The 21,077-nt window shown below is 43.8% G+C and overlaps 1 protein-coding gene across 1 annotated transcript in view; it reads left to right on the forward strand.

The window, feature by feature from the left end:
- LOC126262367 (rho-associated protein kinase 2) overlaps positions 1-21,077 on the forward strand; it is a 248,922-nt gene that overhangs the window by 111,057 nt on the left and 116,788 nt on the right. The window contains 1 exon segment of the mRNA XM_049958953.1: positions 19,597-19,833. Within this exon segment, the coding sequence (XP_049814910.1) occupies positions 19,597-19,833 (237 nt within the window).

A 21,077-nucleotide genomic window follows, 5' to 3' on the forward strand; every position in this document is an offset into this window, starting at 1 on the left:
TGGACATGGAAGAGCTCGTGACAACAATATCATTCTGATAATTAATCCAATCCAGGACAGGTATGTTCAGTTGATCTAAAAATTGTTGGGAAATTGGAGGGCCACTAGCCACACCAAAAGGAAGGCACAAATATTGATGTAGTCCAAAAGGAGTATTCAAAACCAGAACTTGCTTAGACTCTTTGTCCAAAGGAACCTGCAGATACACTTCAGACAAATCAATTTTATAAAAATACTGGCCATCTGAAGTGGGAGAAGATACAGAACCATGATCGACTGCACATTGACAGTAGTACTGAAGTCGGTACAGAGGCAAAGTTTCCCAAATGGCTTCTGAACTACAGCCAGTGGAGACGACCATTCACTAGCCATAGCAAGTTGCACTGTCCCTAGAGATTGAAGTCTGTCCAATTCTGCTTTCACTTGATCTGTCAGGGTGACAGGAATAGGATGTTCGCAACAAAAATGAGTCTGGGCTCTGGATTTCAAAGAAATAGAGCAGAAAAACTCGTACCACATCCAAAAAAAAAAAAAAAAAATAATGTGAAAACTCCTCACACAGTATTCCCAATTGAGAATACGGTACGTGATTGGACACAAGGTGAGCTGTGTTGGTGATACGATAGAAAATCCAAGTGCCTGAAATGAATCCATCCCGAACAAGTTCTAAACACTGGTATCAGCAACCACCAAAAATGTAATGTAATGAACCACTGACATGTAAGAGGCAGATGCCATAAATTGTCCCAACAGTGCAAAGTTTGATATAACTGATAATCTTCTGCTTGAGAGGTGTCAACAGTGGTGAACCTAAACTTGCATAGATTTGAGAATTCGGTAATGTTACTGCAGCACCTGTGTCGATTCGTAGCTGGAGCACTTGCCAAAAAATACTTAACTCGATAAACAACCTAGGAAAAGACACAAGCATTGGAGTCTCACAGTTTACGTCCATGTCCATGTCCTGAGCAATCCTTAGCGAACGAGAAATGGAGACAATGTGGCCTTTCTTCTGGCAAACATGACAAGTAGCCCAGCACTTAAGGCACACTGAACATTCTTTTTGGACAAAACAGAAAGCACAAGATGGATACAGAGAGCACTGATGCTGGCGTTGTGGTGGTCGCGGCTGCTTGGGCTAGCCCTGGTCTGCTTGTTGTCGGGCCCACATGTTTACCTGCTGCTCTAGAAACTTCAAAAGATCATGCTATTTCAGATGTATACAACCTGGGAGATCTGGGAAAAACCTGGGAATTTTTTCATCTGGAAGAAAACTGGGAAAAACCGTGAATTTTTTAGCATTCCATGAATTTTTCATTGTTATAGTTTTCAGTTAAATTTTTGTAACTTTGACTAGTAAGAACCAATACTCTAACAAAGGATATTACTATGTCTCGCTACTGCAGAACAATACTGCAGCAATAAAACATGAACAAGAGAAAAAATAAATAAATAAATAAAACTTAAGTTGCAAAGGTAATGCGTGATATACAACAACAACATAGTGCTCATACAAGTGTCTGCCTACAGCACAATGTGTCAAAAGCTGTAGGAAGACTGTGCAGTGCTTCGTAACAACAAATTGCCTCTCCGATGAGCCTGACGTCATAGTGGCTTACATCAAGGCCTATGAGAAAGACATGCCGCAGCGTGTATGTTACAAATGTAGACCTGGACTCACTTGCTTGCTTAGCCCAGCAGACAAAATGCATTTCTAAACCCATTAACTTGCAGCTGGGTGTGTATGCACTAATGAGAATTTGCATCTTGTACTGGAATCTGCTATTATGAAGTCATACTGATTAACAGTACTATAGCAAAATTATGATCAATACTCGATCTAAATGTTATAATGGCTTTTTTATAACATTTATTCTCTTCTGCTTAATAGAACTGATTTCATACAAAAGGTGCTGCCTTTTGCAACTGTAATCATTTTGGCTCCAGTACAGCCATAACAAATTATTAATAGGTCTATGGAATAACAACAGCAAGCTTCCACAAGTGTGGATTCCAGTAGAAAATGCAATTTTCGCTTGTTTGTGCACACCTAGTTAAGAGGTAATCTCTGTCTAGTTAATCACTATCTAGTAATGCCTCCAGGAAGATTTCCCTGTCTGGAGCTAAACAGTTAATTGTGTTACACATCACGAGTCTGGGTAAGAGTCATTTTGGGCATCAGAAATGAACTGACACTTAATGGCTAAGGCTGTGAAGTTTGGTTGCCCAGGCCCTGTATGACTGGTTTGCTTTCTTGCAGCATCGGTAGAATACACCGTGCTCCGCTACAACATGCAATGGTAGTTGGACAATAAACTGCATGTTTGATCAAAAGTAAGAGCTACTGGTTCTTGTAAAGGGTCAAGCTGATATACACTCCTGGAAATTGAAATAAGAACACCGTGAATTCATTGTCCCAGGAAGGGGAAACTTTATTGACACATTCCTGGGGGTCAGATACATCACATGATCACACTGACAGAACCACAGGCACATAGACACAGGCAACAGGGCATGCACAATGTCGGCACTAGTACAGTGTATATCCACCTTTCGCAGCAATGCAGGCTGCTATTCTCCCATGGAGACGATCGTAGAGATGCTGGATGTAGTCCTGTGGAACGGCTTGCCATGCCATTTCCACCTGGCGCCTCAGTTGGACCAGCGTTCGTGCTGGAAGCGCAGACCGCGTGAGACGACGCTTCATCCAGTCCCAAACATGCTCAATGGTGGACAGATCCGGAGATCTTGCTGGCCAGGGTAGTTGACTTACACCTTCTAGAGCACGTTGGGTGGCACGGGATACATGCGGACGTGCATTGTCCTGTTGGAACAGCAAGTTCCCTTGCCGGTCTAGGAATGGTAGAACGATGGGTTCGATGACGGTTTGGATGTACTGTGCACTATTCAGTGTCCCCTCGACGATCACCAGTGGTGTACGGCCAGTGTAGGAGATCGCTCCCCACACGATGATGCTGGGTGTTGGCCCTGTGTGCCTCGGTCGTATGCAGTCCTGATTGTGGCGCTCACCTGCACGGCGCCAAACACGCATACGACCATCATTGGCACCAAGGCAGAAGCGACTCTCATCGCTGAAGACGACACGTCTCCATTCGTCCCTCCATTCACGCCTGTCGCGACACCACTGGAGGCGGGCTGCACGATGTTGGGGCGTGAGCGGAAGACGGCCTAACGGTGTGCGGGACCGTAGCCCAGCTTCATGGAGACGGTTGCGAATGGTCCTCGCCGATACCCCAGGAGCAACAGTGTCCCTAATTTGCTGGGAAGTGGCGGTGCGGTCCCCTACGGCACTGCGTAGGATCCTACGGTCTTGGCGTGCATCCGTGCGTCGCTGCGGTCCGGTCCCAGGTCGACGGGCACGTGCACCTTCCGCCTACCACTGGCGACAACATCGATGTACTGTGGAGACCTCACGCCCCACGTGTTGAGCAATTCGGCGGTACGTCCACCCGGCCTCCCGCATGCCCACTATACGCCCTCGCTCAAAGTCCGTCAGCTGTACATACGGTTCACATCCACGCTGTCGCGGCATGCTACCAGTGTTAAAGACTGCGATGGAGCTCCGTATGCCACGGCAAACTGGCTGACACTGATGGCGGCGGTGCACAAATGCTGCGCAGCTAGCGCCATTCGACGGCCAACACCGCGGTTCCTGGTGTGTCCGCTGTGCCGTACGTGTGATCATTGCTTGTACAGCCCTCTCGCAGTGTCCGGAGCAAGTATGGTGGGTCTGACACACCGGTGTCAATGTGTTCTTTTTTCCATTTCCAGGAGTGTAGTAATTCATACACCTTAGACGGAGGAATAAGACTTTGCACAAATCTGAGTCTCTCACTGAGAACCAAAATATGCTGTCTGAGTCTTTTTTATAAGCTTCCCAATCCTCTGCTGAAGCATCGTACAGAAGAAAAATAGTTATATAGACCGATGGAATGGTACCCTGTGTCATCCCTTAACATTTTCTTTGCCAGTGCTTGGATGTATCCTTTGTTGTTTCCATTTTCAACTGTATTTATATTTTCTGTAGTTTACTTCATTGTATGCAGTGTATGTATTTATTAATTTTAGCACTTTTTCTTAAGCATCAGTATTGCTCCAGTTAACTATTATTCTATTTATTCTGTGGTGTTTCACCTCACACTAGCATGGCCCAGTATTATTCAGATTCCTCATATGGTTATCTCTCTCTCTCTCTTTTTTTTTTCAAGCACACTGATGTAAATAATTTATTTTCCCATTTCCTGCTATTTTCTTTCCTCTCAACTGAGTATCGTACTGGTTTTGAAAGGTTTTTCGTTGCTTATTCATAAATGGCATCCGTCCATCCTTGAGGGATGATGGTGTAGCATGCTTGGTTCAGAGTCTGCAGTGTCTGCTGTGGCAAAACAGACCCACTCGAGAGTGGCAGTCCCTACTGCAGTTTGGACATGTGAAATTTGAGGGACTTCGAACAGAAGCCACTCTGTCTCTTCGCTTTGTCCTCTTCCTGATTTGTTCCTGTGTGCATTCGTCCTCTGAGAACTTGACGCCGTTGGGCACAGTTACTCGCCACTGGACACTGTCATCTGCAATGCTTTCCCAGTGACTTGGATTGATTCTTGTCTTGGTCAGGTCTCTTTTGCAGACATCCTTGAAATGAAATGAATATGCGGTCGTCCCACTGGCCTCACACCTTCCTGAAGTTCGCCATACAGTAGCTGTTTTGGTATCCGTTCAGGATCCATGCGCCTGACATGTCCCAACCATCTTAGACGTCGATGACTCAGGAGTGCAAAGATGCTGGTTGTGCTTGCACGATGAAAGACTTCGGTGTTGGATACTCTATCTTTCCAAGAGATCTGAAGGATCTTCCAGAGACAGTGGAGATGGAAGCTGTTGAGTCGAGATTCATGCCTAGAAAGAGTTGTCCATGTCTCACAGCTATAGAGAAGGGTGCTTATAACACAAGCGTTGTAGACTTTTAATTTAGTTTTTGTGGTAAGCAGTCTGTTGTTCCATACTTTGTTTTTCAATCTAGCCATGACAGATGATGCCTTTGCGATTCTGTTAGTAAGTTCAGTGTCCATGGACAAGTTGCTACATGTTGTGGTTCCCAAGTAGGTAAAGTCATCAACTATCTGGAGAGGATTGCCATCAATGCTAATGGATGGAAGGTTGGTAGTGCTCTGTGCCATGATCTTAGTCTTTTGAAGGATGATGAGTAGACCAAACTTTTCACAGGCATTTGATAATTTGTTGATTATATACTGCAGCTCATCTTCTGTGGTCGCTACTAGAGATGCATCGTCCGCATATAACAACTCACGGATAACAACTGTATTTACTTTGGTCTTGGCCTTGAGGCGAGCAATGTTGAAAAGATTTCCATCAGACCTCGTATGTAGATACACTCCCTCCTCACAGTCTTCAAAGGCAAATCTGAGCAGAAGGGAAAAGAAAATCCCAAGTAATGTAGGAGCTAACACACACCCCTGTTTCACACCGTTATTAACAGGGAATGCTTATTCATACCTAACAATTAATAGGTAAGTGATCTGCTTCATTGTGTGAATTTAAAAGGTTTCAATTCTTTGTGCTCTCTCAAAACTGTTGCTAAATCTAGCAGATCCTGTAGTAGAAATCTGAGTCTCAGTGATACCCCAGTTAAATAACCTAAGAAAAAGGTGTATGGTGAAGTACACTTGCAGAAAAAGATATTGGTGTCCCACCCTCCAGAAAAAAACCTTAAAAAAGCACACTGGTCACTTTGGACCACTGTAGATGGTGTAGACCTGGTACCAGTTAAACTTGAAATTCTGGGCCGATTAAAACTGTTTTCCAGAGTGGGACTCGAACGTGAGACCTTTACCTTTCACTGTGCTAATTGGTTGTATGGACTCTGAGGGATGTGCAGATGTGCCTGAATAGCAAAAAGGAGCTATTTTTTTTATGTACCGTGATCACAGCATGAATGTAGTACTCTGATTTGTTGGTGTATGAATGTGCACTGTCCAGTGTGTTTATGAGAAATGGTGTACCACTCGCAGTCACGTAACACTATGTAATAACAGTGCTCGTAAAAAGATCCAAATCAACAGGGATGAGCAAAGAGTGCCATGCCTTGGGATATGAATTTCTGCTGTCAGTAAATGCAGGTACTTGTCATCCAGTATTGGAGCAAACATTGCAAAGGGAACTACATGAAACAGACATTTGGAGTCGAGTACCTCATACAAGGCCATTGCTCACAGCAACATACAAAAGTAGTTGTCAGCACAGAAACTGGACAGTAGCTGACTGCAGATATGTAGTATGGTCTAGTGAGTGACAGATCAGCTTCTATCCAAATTATGCAAGGTGTCGAGTGCGTCAACAGTCCAGTGAAGAGTTTACTACACAATGTGTTGAGGGTATACATCTCCATCTATATACGTATTCTGCTAGCCAGTATGTGGTGCATGGCAAATGGTACCAAGTGCCACTAGTAGTCATTTCCTTTCCCGTTCCACTTGCAAATAGAGCAAGGGAAAAACAACTGTCTAAAAGCTTCCATATGAGCTCTGATTTTGCATGTTATCTTCATGGATCTTACGCAAAATATACATTGGCAACAGTAGAATTGTTCTGCAGTTGGACTCAAATGCCAATTCTCTAAATTACACACCGAGCGAGGTGGCGCAGTGGTTAGCACACTGGACTCGCATTCGGGAGGACGACGGTTCAATCCCGTCTCCGGCCATCCTGATTTAGGTTTTCCGTGATTTCCCTAAATCGTTTCAGGCAAATGCCGGGATGGTTCCTTTGAAAGGGCACGGCCGATTTCCTTCCCAATCCTTCCCTAACCCGAGCTTGCGCTCCGTCTCTAATGACCTCGTTGTCGACGGGACGTTAAACACTAACCACCACCACCACCTCTAAATTACTGCAATAGTGCCTTACAAAAAGAGCAAGGTGATCCCTCTAGGACTCACCATTTGAGTTCATGAAGCATTTCCATAATATCTGCATACTGATCGAAGCTACTGATAACAAATCTAGCAGCAGGCCTCTGAATTGTTTCTGATGTCTTCCTTTAATCTGACCTGGTGGGGATCCCAAACACTCGAACAGTACTCAAGAAAGAGTGACACTAGTGTTCCATACATCTCCTTTATGGATGAGCTACACTTTACCAAAATTCTCCAAGTAAACAAAGCTGAGCTACTACCAACCTGCCATGCTCATTCCATTTCATATCGCTTTGCAATTTTACACCTAGAAATTTAATCAATGAGACTCTCAAGCAGCACACTAATAATGCTGTATTCAATCGTTACAAGATTGTTTTTCTTATTCATCTCTGTTAACCTACATTTTTCTATTTTTAGAGCAAGCTGCCATTCATCACATCAACAAGAAATTCTACCTAAGTCACTTTGTATACCCTTACAGTCACTCAGCGATGACACCTTCCTGTACACCATAGCATCTTCAGCAAATGGCCGTAAATTGCTGCTCAACCTATCCTTCAGATCAGTTATATATGTAGAGAATAAGAGTGGTTCTATCACAATTCCCTGAGGCTCTCCAGACGATACCTTTGTCTCTGATGAAAAATCGCTGTCAAGGACAACCTACTGGGTTCTGTTACCTAAAAAGTCTGTGAGCCCCTCACGTGTCTGGGAAACGAAACCATATGCCAACAGTGTGGAGTGGGGCACCATGTCAGACGTTTCACAGATATCTAAGAATGTGGTCTGTAGAATATCTTGTGAGAAAAAGCTGAGTTTCACGTGAGTGAAGCTTTTTAAATCTGTGCCGATTTGTGGAAGGAAGCTTTTCTCTCTCAATGAAATTTATTCATAGCTGTGATTTTCAACAGTTGTATATATTTCAGAATAAAATTCAGTCATCAGAATTTAATTTTGAAATTTTTTATATTAGAATTCAGGATGTGTTCAAGAATTCTGCAGCTGTCTGTAGTTATGTGGGTCCATTCTTCTAAGGCTTTGCACTGGATGGAAGATTCATGATAAATGCAAGCTAAGTGAGGTACCAATGTTGCAGAGTACTCTCCATAAAACCAAATTTGGTGACTTATTTGTTTTCATCCCCTTCAGTTGCTTCTCTACCATGGATGCCTATTTCTGTGTCCTCCATGCAGGAGTCTGTACTTCACTCAAACAACGGTATGTTTGTACAATTCTTATGCGCGAATGAAATTTAAAACTTCATCTTTCTTTTTGGTGTCTTCTGTTGCCATCCCAGACTGGTCGATGAGTGACTGGATAGAAGCTTTCAACCCATTTAGTGATTTTACGTATGACCGGAATTTCCTCAGGTTCTCAACAGGATTTAACACCAAGGTATGATGGTGGAGGTTGCTTTGTGAATTGGTATTATGCATGCATAAATTTTTGCTTGGTTTTGCCTGTCAACATTTGTACATTCTTTTTTGAACTGAGAGTCAACAGTTTGTTTCCTCAGCATTATTCTAGTTTTATTGTTAAACCAAGCAGGGTCGTTTCTATCCGTAATCCACTTGGGTGCCTCATATGTCTCCAGAGCGAGATTTACAATCTGTTTCAACTTTGCCCATAATTCCTCTGTGTCCATCATATTGGAGATAAATGGTCTCCATTCATTGTGTAAGTCGGATACTAACAACTGGTTATCTTCTTTTTCTTGCACAAATACTTTTCTAACCTTCTTGGCAGATTTATTAACTTTAGTAATCACTGTTGCTATGACAACACCATGACCACTGATCCCTATCTTCATACTGACACTGTCGATATGGTCAGGCCTGATTGTAGCTACAAGGTCTAAAATATTTCCATTGCATGTGGGTTGTCTAGTTGTTCAAGGCAGTTTTCTGAAACCGTGTTCAAAGTGCTTTACAAGACTTGTCTGCCTGTGCCATCTGTAGAGCATCCATAGATATCCCAGTCTATACTCAGTAGATTAAAGTCGCCTCCAACTAATACTGCTCTATCTGGGTATTTCCACAGTACTGAGCCTAGACTTTCCATGAAAGATGCTATAACTATCAAGTGGCCAGTAAAAGTGTCCAATAATTAACTTGAATTCGTCTAAGCCTGCTACTTCGTGTCCAGATAACTTCATAGCCTGACTCAATTTCAACCTAGATAGATGCAATATTTTTGTCTACAGCAATAAACACTTCCCCTCGTATGGCATCTAATCTGTCTTTTCGATATACTTTGATGGCTCTAAATATTTTGGAGCTTTCTACATCTTCTGCAGAAGGCCAAGGCTCATAGAGGGCTGTTGTGCTGATGATTATTTATTATTTCTACATCTGGTTTCAGCCAGCTCTCGGTTCTGAGAGTAATTTGAGAACAACAACTTTCCTGGAGCTCAGTGAGTTCAGAAACTTAATAAGGAATACTCTGACAGTTTATTGTTAAAATTGTGAACTTTGAAGTGTGTCCACTTCGTACATGATCTGATTTAGCTCTCTGGACATTCATTAGAGGACCTCAGACTACCACCTAATGAGAAAGCTCTATGCTCAGTCCACAAGTACTCTGGTTCCTTAGTAGCTGCTTACTTTGTATAGTGCAGACTGAAGGGGACTCCTGCGACTTTGCACTGCGTAACATAGGCCCAGAAATTTGCAGCCCTGACCGTCACGGAGGTGACACAACATCAGTTTGAGACTCGCCACTCAGCTCCAGAGTAAAGAGCCCCGATGAACTCTGGCTGCAATGCTGCAAATTGTGAGCTCTGCTTGCTTCCTGTGAGTGAGGCCATCGTCCTTCACCACTTCTGCCAGCCACCTATAGGAACTGAGGATTTCCTCAGAACCCAAGTGACAAGTGTCATTGGTGCCGACATGAGCAACAACTTGTAGACTACAGCACCGTGCACTCTACATAGCCACAGACAGGGCCTCCTCCACATCTTGGACCCCTCAGGGGCTCAGCATTCGTTTGCTGAGTATGGGCTTGGCGAACCCGGGGTTCCTGTTCTGGGGACTGGTAAGCGCCGCCAGCCCTCTGTCACCGTAATCGCTGGGCATGCTTCAGTGACCATCATGCGGCGCAGTGGTGGAATGTTCTGTGTTTCAGAGAATGGGGGTCTTGGCTTCACTGCCTGGACTGTGGGGAAGGTACACACCTCTATAAAAAAAACTCAACCTCAAGGTGTGTGACATGCTATTGAGGTGAATGGCTCTTGAGGTAAAACAAGTCTCTAGTGGGCAACCACTGGGGCCCCTGCCAACCCCCAGTTTTATAAGTCTCGTTCAGGCATGCAGGCTTCTGTTTGGATTGACGGTTGTTTCCCTAGCATCTTGTGGAATCCCTGTGGAACAATCTCATCAAACTACTACTCCTGGCGGGACGGGTGTACTGTCAGGTAGTACTTACACCCCATCCTCAAAGAGAGCTTGGTTGGTTAGTCCTCCCAAAAAGAAGTCTCAGAATCATAGTAAGGGCATTAGTGTGTTACAACACTTTCATTGTAATCAAGTGAACAGGGGGAACCTTTGAGAAGGTCTCCCCTTTCTATATTCACAAGGCATTGGAAGGTATCGCTGGGTCTCTAAAATGTGTCAAACGATTTTGTAATGGATCACTTCTACTTGGAACTGCTAAATCAAACCAAATATCTAAGCTTCTGGGATGTAAGGCCTTAGGTGACTACCCTGTCGAGGCTGAATTGCATAACACCCTTAACTTGAGTAAGGGTGTGGTTACCTGCTCTGATATAATAGAGGTGGACCCCACGGAGTTACGTGGAGAATGGAAAAATATGGGTGTCCAGAAGTGCAGAACTGTATGAGGAGAGTCAGTCGCAAATTAGAAACATGGGCAACATTTATTCTAATGTTTAGTACTCCAGAATTACATGAACATATCGTGGCAGGCTATATCCATCTTAAGGTTCACTCGTTTGTCCCTAACCCAATGCGATGCTATAAATGTCAAAGATTTGGCCACACCACTATGGGATGTAATGGGAAGGCTACGTGTGGCAATTGTGGAGTCTCAGCCCATGAATCAGGCAATTCTTGTACACTTCTTCCGAAATGTGCAAACTGTTCTGGTGATCACCCAGCATGGAGCAGAAAGTGTGAGGTTTACAACTTGTCGATGTACCTGTGGGGGAAATTCTCCATGAAATGCTCCACTTCAAACTGATGTCGTTTGAAGCCATCAGCAACAGACTTATCACCTAAGCTACATACCACTACCCAACATCAGAAGCCAACTAAGGCATCCCCACAACCCAGGCAAATACCTCCACCCGTCAGTTAAGAAAAACATCCTTCGATAAACATTTCTAAGTCCAAGAAAGTGGTAGTCAAACCTTGGGTCAGCAAGCTCTTCCCCTTTGTGATGGGGACTGTGCTCTTTGAGGATATGGACTTCCAGTCGGAGGAACTGGAGAGCAAGGAACCAGATAATGTTCCCCCTGACCTCCCCAGTAAATCACTGCCTCCGAGGGAGAAAGAAAAGAACAACCATCGCTAACAAATGGCTTCCACAGGGACTTGCACTGTGTTGCAGTGGAATTTGAATGGATATCACTCACGTCTGGAATTGCAGCTGCTGGTCCAGGAGAAACCGTTCTGATCTGCTTACAAGAAACGCATCTTCAAGTTACCAACACAGCTGTATTACAGGGCTACCATGCATACAGGAAGGACGATACTACTGGAGAGAGGGCTAAAGGCTGAATGGCTGGTTCATTGATGACAGATGTCACTCCTCTCCTGTCCCTCTTATCATGACCATCCAAGCAATTGCTATGAAAAGTGTCACATCCTTTAATATCACAGTGTGTTCTATGTACCTTCTCCCTAATGACACTTTGGATGCAGATGCACTGGCAGAACTCTTCCGGACACTTCCATGCTCATTCCTCCTTGTGGGGGGTCTTCAATGCACACAATGTGCTGTGGGGCTCGGCTACCACTTGCTCCAGGAATCGGATGAATGAGCGACTTGTTCATTCAGAGAATATCTGCCTTCTTCTCCACAGCTTCAGGGTCTTTCTCAGCCATTGACCTTCGTTTTTGTTCTCCAGCTTTGCAGATTCAGTTAAGTGGGAAGTGGCTCCAAATTTACATTATAGTGACCACTTCCCAGTGTGGTTCCATCTGCTGACTAGGATGGTGGTTGACAGGAGACCACACAGATGGATGATACAAAGGGTAAATTGGTTACAGTACAGTCGACAGGCTATTTTTGAACAAAAGGATTGTGCACAGGAGACGGTGGCCCATATCACTCTTGATATCCAATGAGCTGCCGCAGAGTCCATTGCTAGGTCTAGTAACCATCTCGGACAATGGTCGTACCTTGGTGGGATGATGACTGTCGATTGGCAATCACAGCCAGATGAACAGCTCTTCGGAACTTCAAACACTTCCAATACAGACAATCTTCATGCCTTCAGATCTGCGAGAGTACATGCAAGGCGAGTGATAAAAGAACGGAAGAGGGCTTCCTGGAAAGAATTCATGACATCCATTAATCGGTCCACTTTCAGTGTGCTAGTTTGGGAATCAATACGACAGATTCCAGGCAAAGGGTAGCACACATGGCCTTGTTAAGTGATGGGGTCTTGGTGGACACACCAGAAGACGTGGCTCAGGTTTTCGCTGAACACTTCTTTACTGTTACTACATCATCCAGACAAGCTCCTGCTTTTCAGGTGTTCCGTAGGACTGCAGACATGAGGGAACTCAATTTCTTCTCGCATAATGAGTAAGTCTACAACCTTCCATTCCCCACATGGGAACTGGAATCAGCTTTGTCTGCGGCCAGGGACACTGCTCCAAGACCTGATGATGAGATCCATTATGCCGTGCTTCGTCATCTGTGCCCTGAAGCGAAAGGACAGCTCCTCTCTTGTTTCAATCAGATCTGGTTCGATGGACAGCGGTTCGATGGACAGCACCCCATGATTTAGAAGGAGGTAATTTAATTCCATTCTGGAAATCAGGCAAGGCCCGTAGTGCCTCTAACAGTTTCCAGAGTGTCGCCCTTACCATTTGTATGGCTAAAACTCTTAAACGCAGGGTCAACCACTGCCTCATCTGGTTGCTCGAATTTCAAGGTCACCTGATTCACTCCCAGTGCGGTTTCAGGCACTACCGTTCCACCCTTGACAACTTAATTCTTCTGGAGGTGGCAATAGAGGAGTCCTTCTTATGCCAAAACCAGAGAGAGAGAGAGAGAGAGAGAGAGAGAGAGAGAGAGAGAGAGAGAGAGAGAGAGACTACTTGGAGTTACAGCATCCTTCGCCAACTTCGTGATTGGGGACTATGTAGATGCCTGTCGCTTCTTATCCAATCCTCTCTTGAGGACAAGCGTTTTCGAAAACACTTGGACGATGCCATGTCTGCTATGTTCAGGAGAATGGAGTCCCCCTGGGCAGTGTCCTCAGTGTCACATTGTTTGCCATCGCTATCAGTGGTGTTGCCTCGGCAGTCAGGAGCCCTGTCAAATTCTCTTTGTTTGTGGATGACTCTGCAATCTTCTACTCTTCCTCTGATCTTACAATGACCACAAGGCAGCTGCAGCTGGCCTCAGAGGCTGGAAACCTGGACCAAGACAACTGGTTTTCAGTTCTCACCCGAGAAACTACGTGTGTCAATTTTAAACATGCTCGTCGGAGTTTTAACCAACCAGTGCTCATAATGCGGACATTATTTTACATTTTCAAGACACTGCACTTTTTGGGTTTATTGTTTGACTTGAAATTAACTTGGCTCCCACACCTGAAAGACCTACGAACAAAGGGCTTCCAGTCATTGAATATTTTGAAGTGCCTTAGCAGAAAAACATGGGGAGCTGAAAGGTCTTGCCTCCTACAGTTTTATGGGGCATTTGTTCAATCAAGCTTAGATTACAGCAGCATGGTGCATGGATTGACCTGTCCTTCCTACCTCAAGATGTTAGATGCTGTCCATCATGAGGGCATTCGGATATTGACTGGAGCAACTCGGACAAGCCCAGTTCAGAGTCTGTGTGCAGAGGCTGGTGAACGACCACTCAGGATTCAATGATGTATCCTTTTGGCTTGAAAGGTGTTGAAAATCTCAGTGACACCTCAGTCATTGACATTTAGTTCTGTGGTCCAACCCACCTTTGAATGGCTGTTCAGGAATCAGCCCCTTGCGACCAAACCATTTGGTATATGTGCTACAGATTGTCTCAAGGATCTGGATCTCTTCGCCATCAAAATACACAGCCAGGGATGTAACTCATTGCCGCCTTGGCATCTTCAGAGGCCCAAAGTGATTTTAAGCTTGACACAGTACAAGAAAACTTTCATTCCATATTTTGTTTTTAGGATTTTGTTTTCGTCCATTTTAAGTGTGTACTGTTGTTTACACAGATTGATCCCAGCAAGAGGTCTTCTTGGTTGTTCTGCTATTTTCCCTGATAGTGTTTTTAAAGTGCATCTTCCGGAACAATTTACATATTATGATGTGGAATTATATGGCATTCAGATGGCACTGGAGAGAGTTCACAGACAAGGTTTCTTGTCTGTTCCGACTGTCTTAGTCATTGCAAGCACTTCACCAAGTGTATCCACTAGACCCACTGATTCAGCAGCTCCAACACCATGGCAAGGAGGTGATCTTTTGCTGGGTACCCGGCCAAATTGGGATACATGGCAACGGCATGGCTGACAAAGCCACCAAGGAAGCATGTTGGGATGTCCATCAATGTCCCCGTCCTGTTTCACACCATCGTCTCATTTTCTAACAGACATCATGCGTCGGTGGGAGACTGATTGGTTGCTGGTGACAGACAACAAACAGTGGTCGGTCAAATCGACCACAAAGGCGTGGCAGACCTCATATCAGCTTTGTCATTGGAAGGAGGTTCTGTTTACCAGACTGTGCATGGGGCATATCCCTTTAACACATGGCTTCCTCCTCCTGTGGGAGAAGAATCCACCACTCTGTGAAGTTTACGGCGTGCCACTTTCAGTTCAGTATATTATGGCATTGTGTACCCTATATACTGATATTAGGGCAGCCCTCAGTCTCGCTGCACTTCAGCCCACCATTCTCGCAGATGCCGATTCCAGTGTTACAAGGGTGGTGAAATTTTGTGAACTGTCGGGCCTCATCCCTAAATTGATGGGGAGGGGCGGTAGATTTTAATACATCATAAACCGCTCCACATGTGGGAACAGCTTTCGCCCCACCCATGAGATTTGCACGCTGACTTTTTGTCAGGGCACTGATGACCATGATGTTGAGCGCTCCCTCAATCCAAATCATCATCATCGTCACCCACATCTTGGATGAGGCCCTTGTCACACATAGCTTGCGCACATTGGAATTCTTACCAGCCCTGGATGCTGTTTCCCTACGGGGCTCCATAATGTGCCTAACATTGGAGTTTTCAATACCAAGTAAATCCTCCCCCAGTGTGCTTCCTCGGACTCTACTGAAGGAGCAGCCCTCTGTCCTTTTACATAGTGAATGGATGGCCAGCCTCCACATTGACCTGCCGCCTCAAGTGATGTGGCTGCGTAACAACTTGCCACTCACCCTGCAGTGAGTGTAGGAAACCTTTGTCGGGTGTGCTGGAAGGGGCCTAGAAAACAGAGCCTGTGGCCAAAACAAGTAACACCTGTGCGTCCCAAGTGACACACCATTTCCTCAGCTGCTCGTGTCCTATAGCCAGCTCCTCCTGCATCCACACACGGTGTACACACACCCTGTCCATCCTAATATCACAAATGTGAGAATTCAACCCTTAAAACAACAACAAAAAGATAGATAAATGACTTGATAGTCTCCTTTTCCAACAGAGACTGACAGCTGTACATGGTTCTGTGAGGTTTTTGGAGTGTTTTTCATAGCCACTTATTCAGGTTACTGTGAACATTAATAAGGGTGTTTATTTCAACATTCTTGGTGTCCAAGTATTGCCTGTTCTTCTCCATCTTCATGATACTGTCTACACTCCCATTTCCTGAGATGATGACAGCTATTTTGCAGGATTGCCCACATAGCTTCTTGATTTGATGAACACTGACGCACATTACAGCACCTCCATTGGCCTGCTAGATCATCCATTCTTAATCTTGAAAAAAAAAAAAAATGCCTGGGACTGTTTGGAACAGTGGGTGAAACATAGCAGTCAACATCCTACGATTTGATAGTTCTATGGGATCGAATCATCAATGAGCGCTTTCAGCTGGATACATCGTGTCTGAAAAAGCTTGTGGACTCGCATTCCTCACCAAGCTGAGACTGTTGTTAAGGCTATATGCAGTGTTACACAGTATTGTTATGTGTGCTGGGGGAGGTGACTAATTTTTTACCTGGAGCATTTATTTTGACGTGCTGGCAGTTGTCTGTGAGCAGTGCTGTTATCAGATGGAAGGGCATTTTTTTTTACTCACTTTTCACAATTTTTGTTAACTGTGAGTAGTTTCCCATCATCCAAACTTTCCAATTAGTTCAATTATACACCGCACAACAGAGTTAAAGGATCACTTTTTCGAATCCCGTAGTTGTATCTCATTGTATTGCAGAAGTTTGAAATTTGGCTCAAAGGTGGCTGCAACAACTTGATGTTCTGCAATGTCACCCTTGTGTTTGACAATGCTTCAAACAGCAAGATGTTGACACATGAAGGAAAGGCGAGAGGGTGGAGTTTCATGTGACGTGGAAAGTGGGTTAAGGATGTGATATGGGCACCAAATTTCACCACAATTCTGCTCAGTGCCACTGTGAATGTGTCACTCAATGGGAAGGTCACCACAGCTGCTCTTACCAACATTTCACCCCTCTTGATGCTTCTATGATGGAGGACAGACTCCCAGTGTTGAAATCTCATGGTTTTCTCAAGAATGGCCCAGAAAAATATTTCAGACACACCACTACTCGGAATAGACACAAAAGGCCTCAGGGAGTGGCATAAAGTGGTCAGTGAAATCACTCCTTTTCGTCTGCTAAATGGAGTGGAACCACAAGGGACTAGTCAAAAATCATTTGACAGAATTTGAAAGTGACCTGAAGCAGCAAAGGGTGCTTATGCTTTGTAGTGCTCCAGTTTCAAGCTCTCGTTTGACAGGGTCACGGAGAGGTGCGACATTGACACCTGCATAATAAAATGACAAAGGGTCGCTCTAAGACTCCCCAGTTCAGAAAAACTCACCATGGCACCCATGCACATTCATTGCGAATTTAAAAATGTGCCTGTAGAGAGAAAACCGGAGAAGTAGCCCTAGGCCCCTGCAGGTAGTCAACCATTTTACACACCTCCGATGCCAATTGCGTGCCTGCGACTACTTCACAAGTTTTCTCTGTAAAGGCACACACTTAATTCTTGATAAATGTGGACTGGTGCCACCAAGGGTTTTGCTGAACTGGGAGGGGGTGTCTTAGAGTACCCTTCGCTGTTATTCATGCATGTGTCAATGTCTTACCCCTCTGTCATCACGCCGCAGGAGGGCTGTGAAACAGGAGCATTGAAAAAGCATGAGCACCCTTTGCTGCTTAGGATCTCAAAAATTGCAATCATACTGCACTCCAAAGGGATGGGACTACATTCAAAGAGGTTACTAACCGGTGACATCCTTAGGGAAGGGTTGAAGAGTCGGGAAGATGTCAGCAGTATCAAACATTGTCAAGAACAAATCCAATCATTGGTTTAAATGCCCTTATTTTGAATTATTGCTACACTTAAGCTGCAAGTCTGGAAGACAGTTTTTTTACTTAGAGAAGTTGCTATTAAAATACAGTTTCATCATCAGAAATAGTGGAATCTCTTTGCTGCTGTTATTAGCTGAAACTGTTGTGCCAGGGACTATCTATTAATATTATAGCCCTATTGTTTAATAATGAGTGCTGCAATACCTATTTGTTAACTTTACTCACTAACCATCTCTAGTTGCTGAACAATTAACATAAATCAAATATTTTTATTTGAAGCTCATCATCATCATCATCATCATCATCTTCATCATCATCTTGGACAGTTTCCAGCCACTGGCTGGGTCTGTCGGGAACACAAGCCTCTCCATCGTGTTCTGTCTTTCCACCATTCCCCCTCTTCCACCTTCGTCCAGTTCTCTCCTCTTCTCGTCACACATTCCTTCACTCCCTTCACCCATCTATCTCTTGGTCTTCCTCTGGGCCCCTTCCCCTCCAGTTGCAGATCAAACATCCTCTTTGGAATTCTTCCCTCATCCATTCTCTTCATGTGTCCATACCACTGCAGTCTTGATTTTTCTATCCTGTCCTGTACTGGTTCCTCCTTTAGTCTTTCCCTCACATACACATTTCGCAATCTGTCTCGTCTTGTTACACTCAACCTGCTCCTCTGGAACTTCATTCCACTAGCCTGTATTCTACTTTTGTCGCTTTTGTGCATTACCCATGTCTCACTTCCGTATGCCAATATGGGGACAAAGTAGGTTCGGTATATAATTCCCTTGGATTTCTGTGGCACCTCCTTGCTCCAAATAAGCCCCCTAATGCATTTGTAGAACTGCCCTGCTTTTCTGCACCTTTCATTTATTTCCATTGCGTTTCCCCCCTTACTTTCAATCATGCTTCCCAGGTACTTGAAGTTCTCTACCACTTGTAGTTTTTCCCCTCCACAAGTTATATCCACATTTGGCCTATTCTTCTTCCTTGTTGTGACAATTATTTCACTTTTCTTTGCAGAGAAATGCATTCCATATTGAGCTGCCGTTGCCTCCCATGCATCTAACTGCTCTTGCACCTCCTTCTCGCAATTTCCCCATAACATCAGGTCATTGGCAAAAAGCACTGCTTTCATTTTATGATCTCCAATTGCATCTGATACTTGCTGTAGGATTTCATCCATAACAATAATAAACAATAAAGGCGAAAGTGCACTTCCCTGTCGCAGCCCATTTTCCAGCTTGAACCATGCAGTACGTTCCCTCCCCACTTTCACACAACTCTCACTTCCCTCATACATTTTTCTGACTTTTTGTGTGAAGCTCATCACTGATGTGTTTCAGAGAGCATTTCACCCAACATATTACATTAGTATTGCATCCATGATAATGAAGACCACAGTCTTCTACATCTAAAAATGTATCCTTACAGGACATAGTGAAACTTCTTTATTTCAGTGAAAAGTCTTTAATCACTGATCATTTCTGCCCTTCTTTGGTTTGTATGTGAAAAATGGAAACTTCAGTTCCCTAATTCAAACTTTTAATTTATTGTTCAGTTTGCATGCTGAAGCATATGTGGCCATGAATATGCTTGCTTTCAATTTGCCACTATGCTGAAAGCTGCTGTAGCATGATAAGTAGACTGCTTAGTTCTTCTTCTTTATAGTTGTCCTATATGTATTGAGACTCCCACTATATTTGCGATGAACTATGTGTTGTTGTGAATTTTGCCATTTAAAAATTGGTGATGTATTTTTAGGATTTATGTATTTGATGCAACTCTATTGATATGTGTGTTTTGTGCTGCCACTGAAGTACCATTAGCCTGCCAGATTCTATAAATATTTTCTGAAAAGAAAGAAAGTTCGTATTGAATCCGCGTGATGTGAGTGGTTGTGTAAATACCACAGTTTGTTTTTATAATACATTAGTTACTGAATTTTTGTTTTGTTTCAGGTCGTCTGCAGTCAATGCATGGTGAACTTGAACGAGCTCAGCAGAGAGAGAATAAACTCACAGATGACAATCGTCAAATGGTTGAAAAAATCTCAAGCCTGGAGAAGGAATGTGCATCCTTGGAATTAGAACTTAAAGCAGCTCAGAACAGGTATCAACAAGAAGTTAGAGCACATGAAGAAACTGAGCGAAGTCGCCTTCTGAGCAAAGAGGAAGCAAACATAGAAGTCGTCAAAGGTGAGATTAGCCCTGTCAGGCCTTCATATTCATTTCTTGAGAAATATAATAGGAAAATTAGCAGCACAACTTGAGATACATTTTAATATGGGGAAAATACTTCAAGTTGTGCCATAGAATATAAATGTATTCTCCACTCTAATGATATAGTAAATTGAATTCTGATTTGGACTCATTCTATATGTGCTGATGGCTGTGGATATCATTTAATATAACTTAGCTCTTGAGGAAATTCTGCAGCAAATTCTTCATAAGATTGAAGACCTAGCTTCTTGGGTAGTCTAATCCATTGCCAAAATTTTGAATACAAGATACTATGGTGGCCTAAGACTTCAAAGAATCTCTCCTATTGTATCAACGGCTTGAAAGACTATTGCCGCGCGGGTAGCCGCATGGTCTGAGGCACCTTACCACAGTTCGTGCAGCTTCCCCCGTTGGAGGTTTGAGCCCTCCCTCAGGGCAGGTGTATGTGTGTGTGTGTGTGTGTGTGTGTGTGTGTGTGTGTGTGTGTGTGTGTGTTTTGTCCTTAGTGTAAGTTAGTTTAAGTTAGAGTAAGTAGTTTGTAAGCCTAGGAACTGACAACCGAAGCAGTTTGGTCTCATAGGAACTTACCACCACCACCAAAGACTTGTTGTGGGAATGAAGATTGTTTTTATGCAGTCACTCAACTTGTGAAGAGAACCTTTGGGATATGGGATAGAGCAGGCAATAGAAACCTTCAATTAAAGAGAAAAGTAAATCCAGTAGACATTTAGTAATTTATATCTGGATGAGGATTGCACAGAAGAGAGTTATTAGGAAGAAGATGAAAATGGAGTGGAATACTAGAAATTAATATACTCCAGGTAATTGGGTAGTCTGGGGGGAGGGAGAGGGAGAGGGAGAGGGAGAGGGAGTTGGAGTTGGAGTTGGAGTTGGGAAGGGGGAGGCAGAGAGGGGAGTGGGGAGTATGTATCTCTGTGCCATTACTAAATATTTTGGTGTAAGGTCAATGTAGCAACGGGAGAAGTAACAGCCACCAGAGAAAATGTTGTATGAGGTGTGCAGTATTCGTTGAAATTGTCTTGGTTCCTAAAAAATTTGAAAGATCGTAAAAAAATATTCTACATCAAGAAATGACTGCAATAATTCAGAGTAATTTTATAGGCAAATACTTATGATTGTGAATATGAATTATCTTTTGTACTGAATCCAAAGTTATTCATTACTACCCAGTCTTGCAAATTAATTTACCTTAGTAGTTA

Source organism: Schistocerca nitens, chromosome 6, assembly GCF_023898315.1.
Source record: "Schistocerca nitens isolate TAMUIC-IGC-003100 chromosome 6, iqSchNite1.1, whole genome shotgun sequence".
Taxonomy (NCBI): Eukaryota; Metazoa; Arthropoda; class Insecta; order Orthoptera; family Acrididae; genus Schistocerca; species Schistocerca nitens.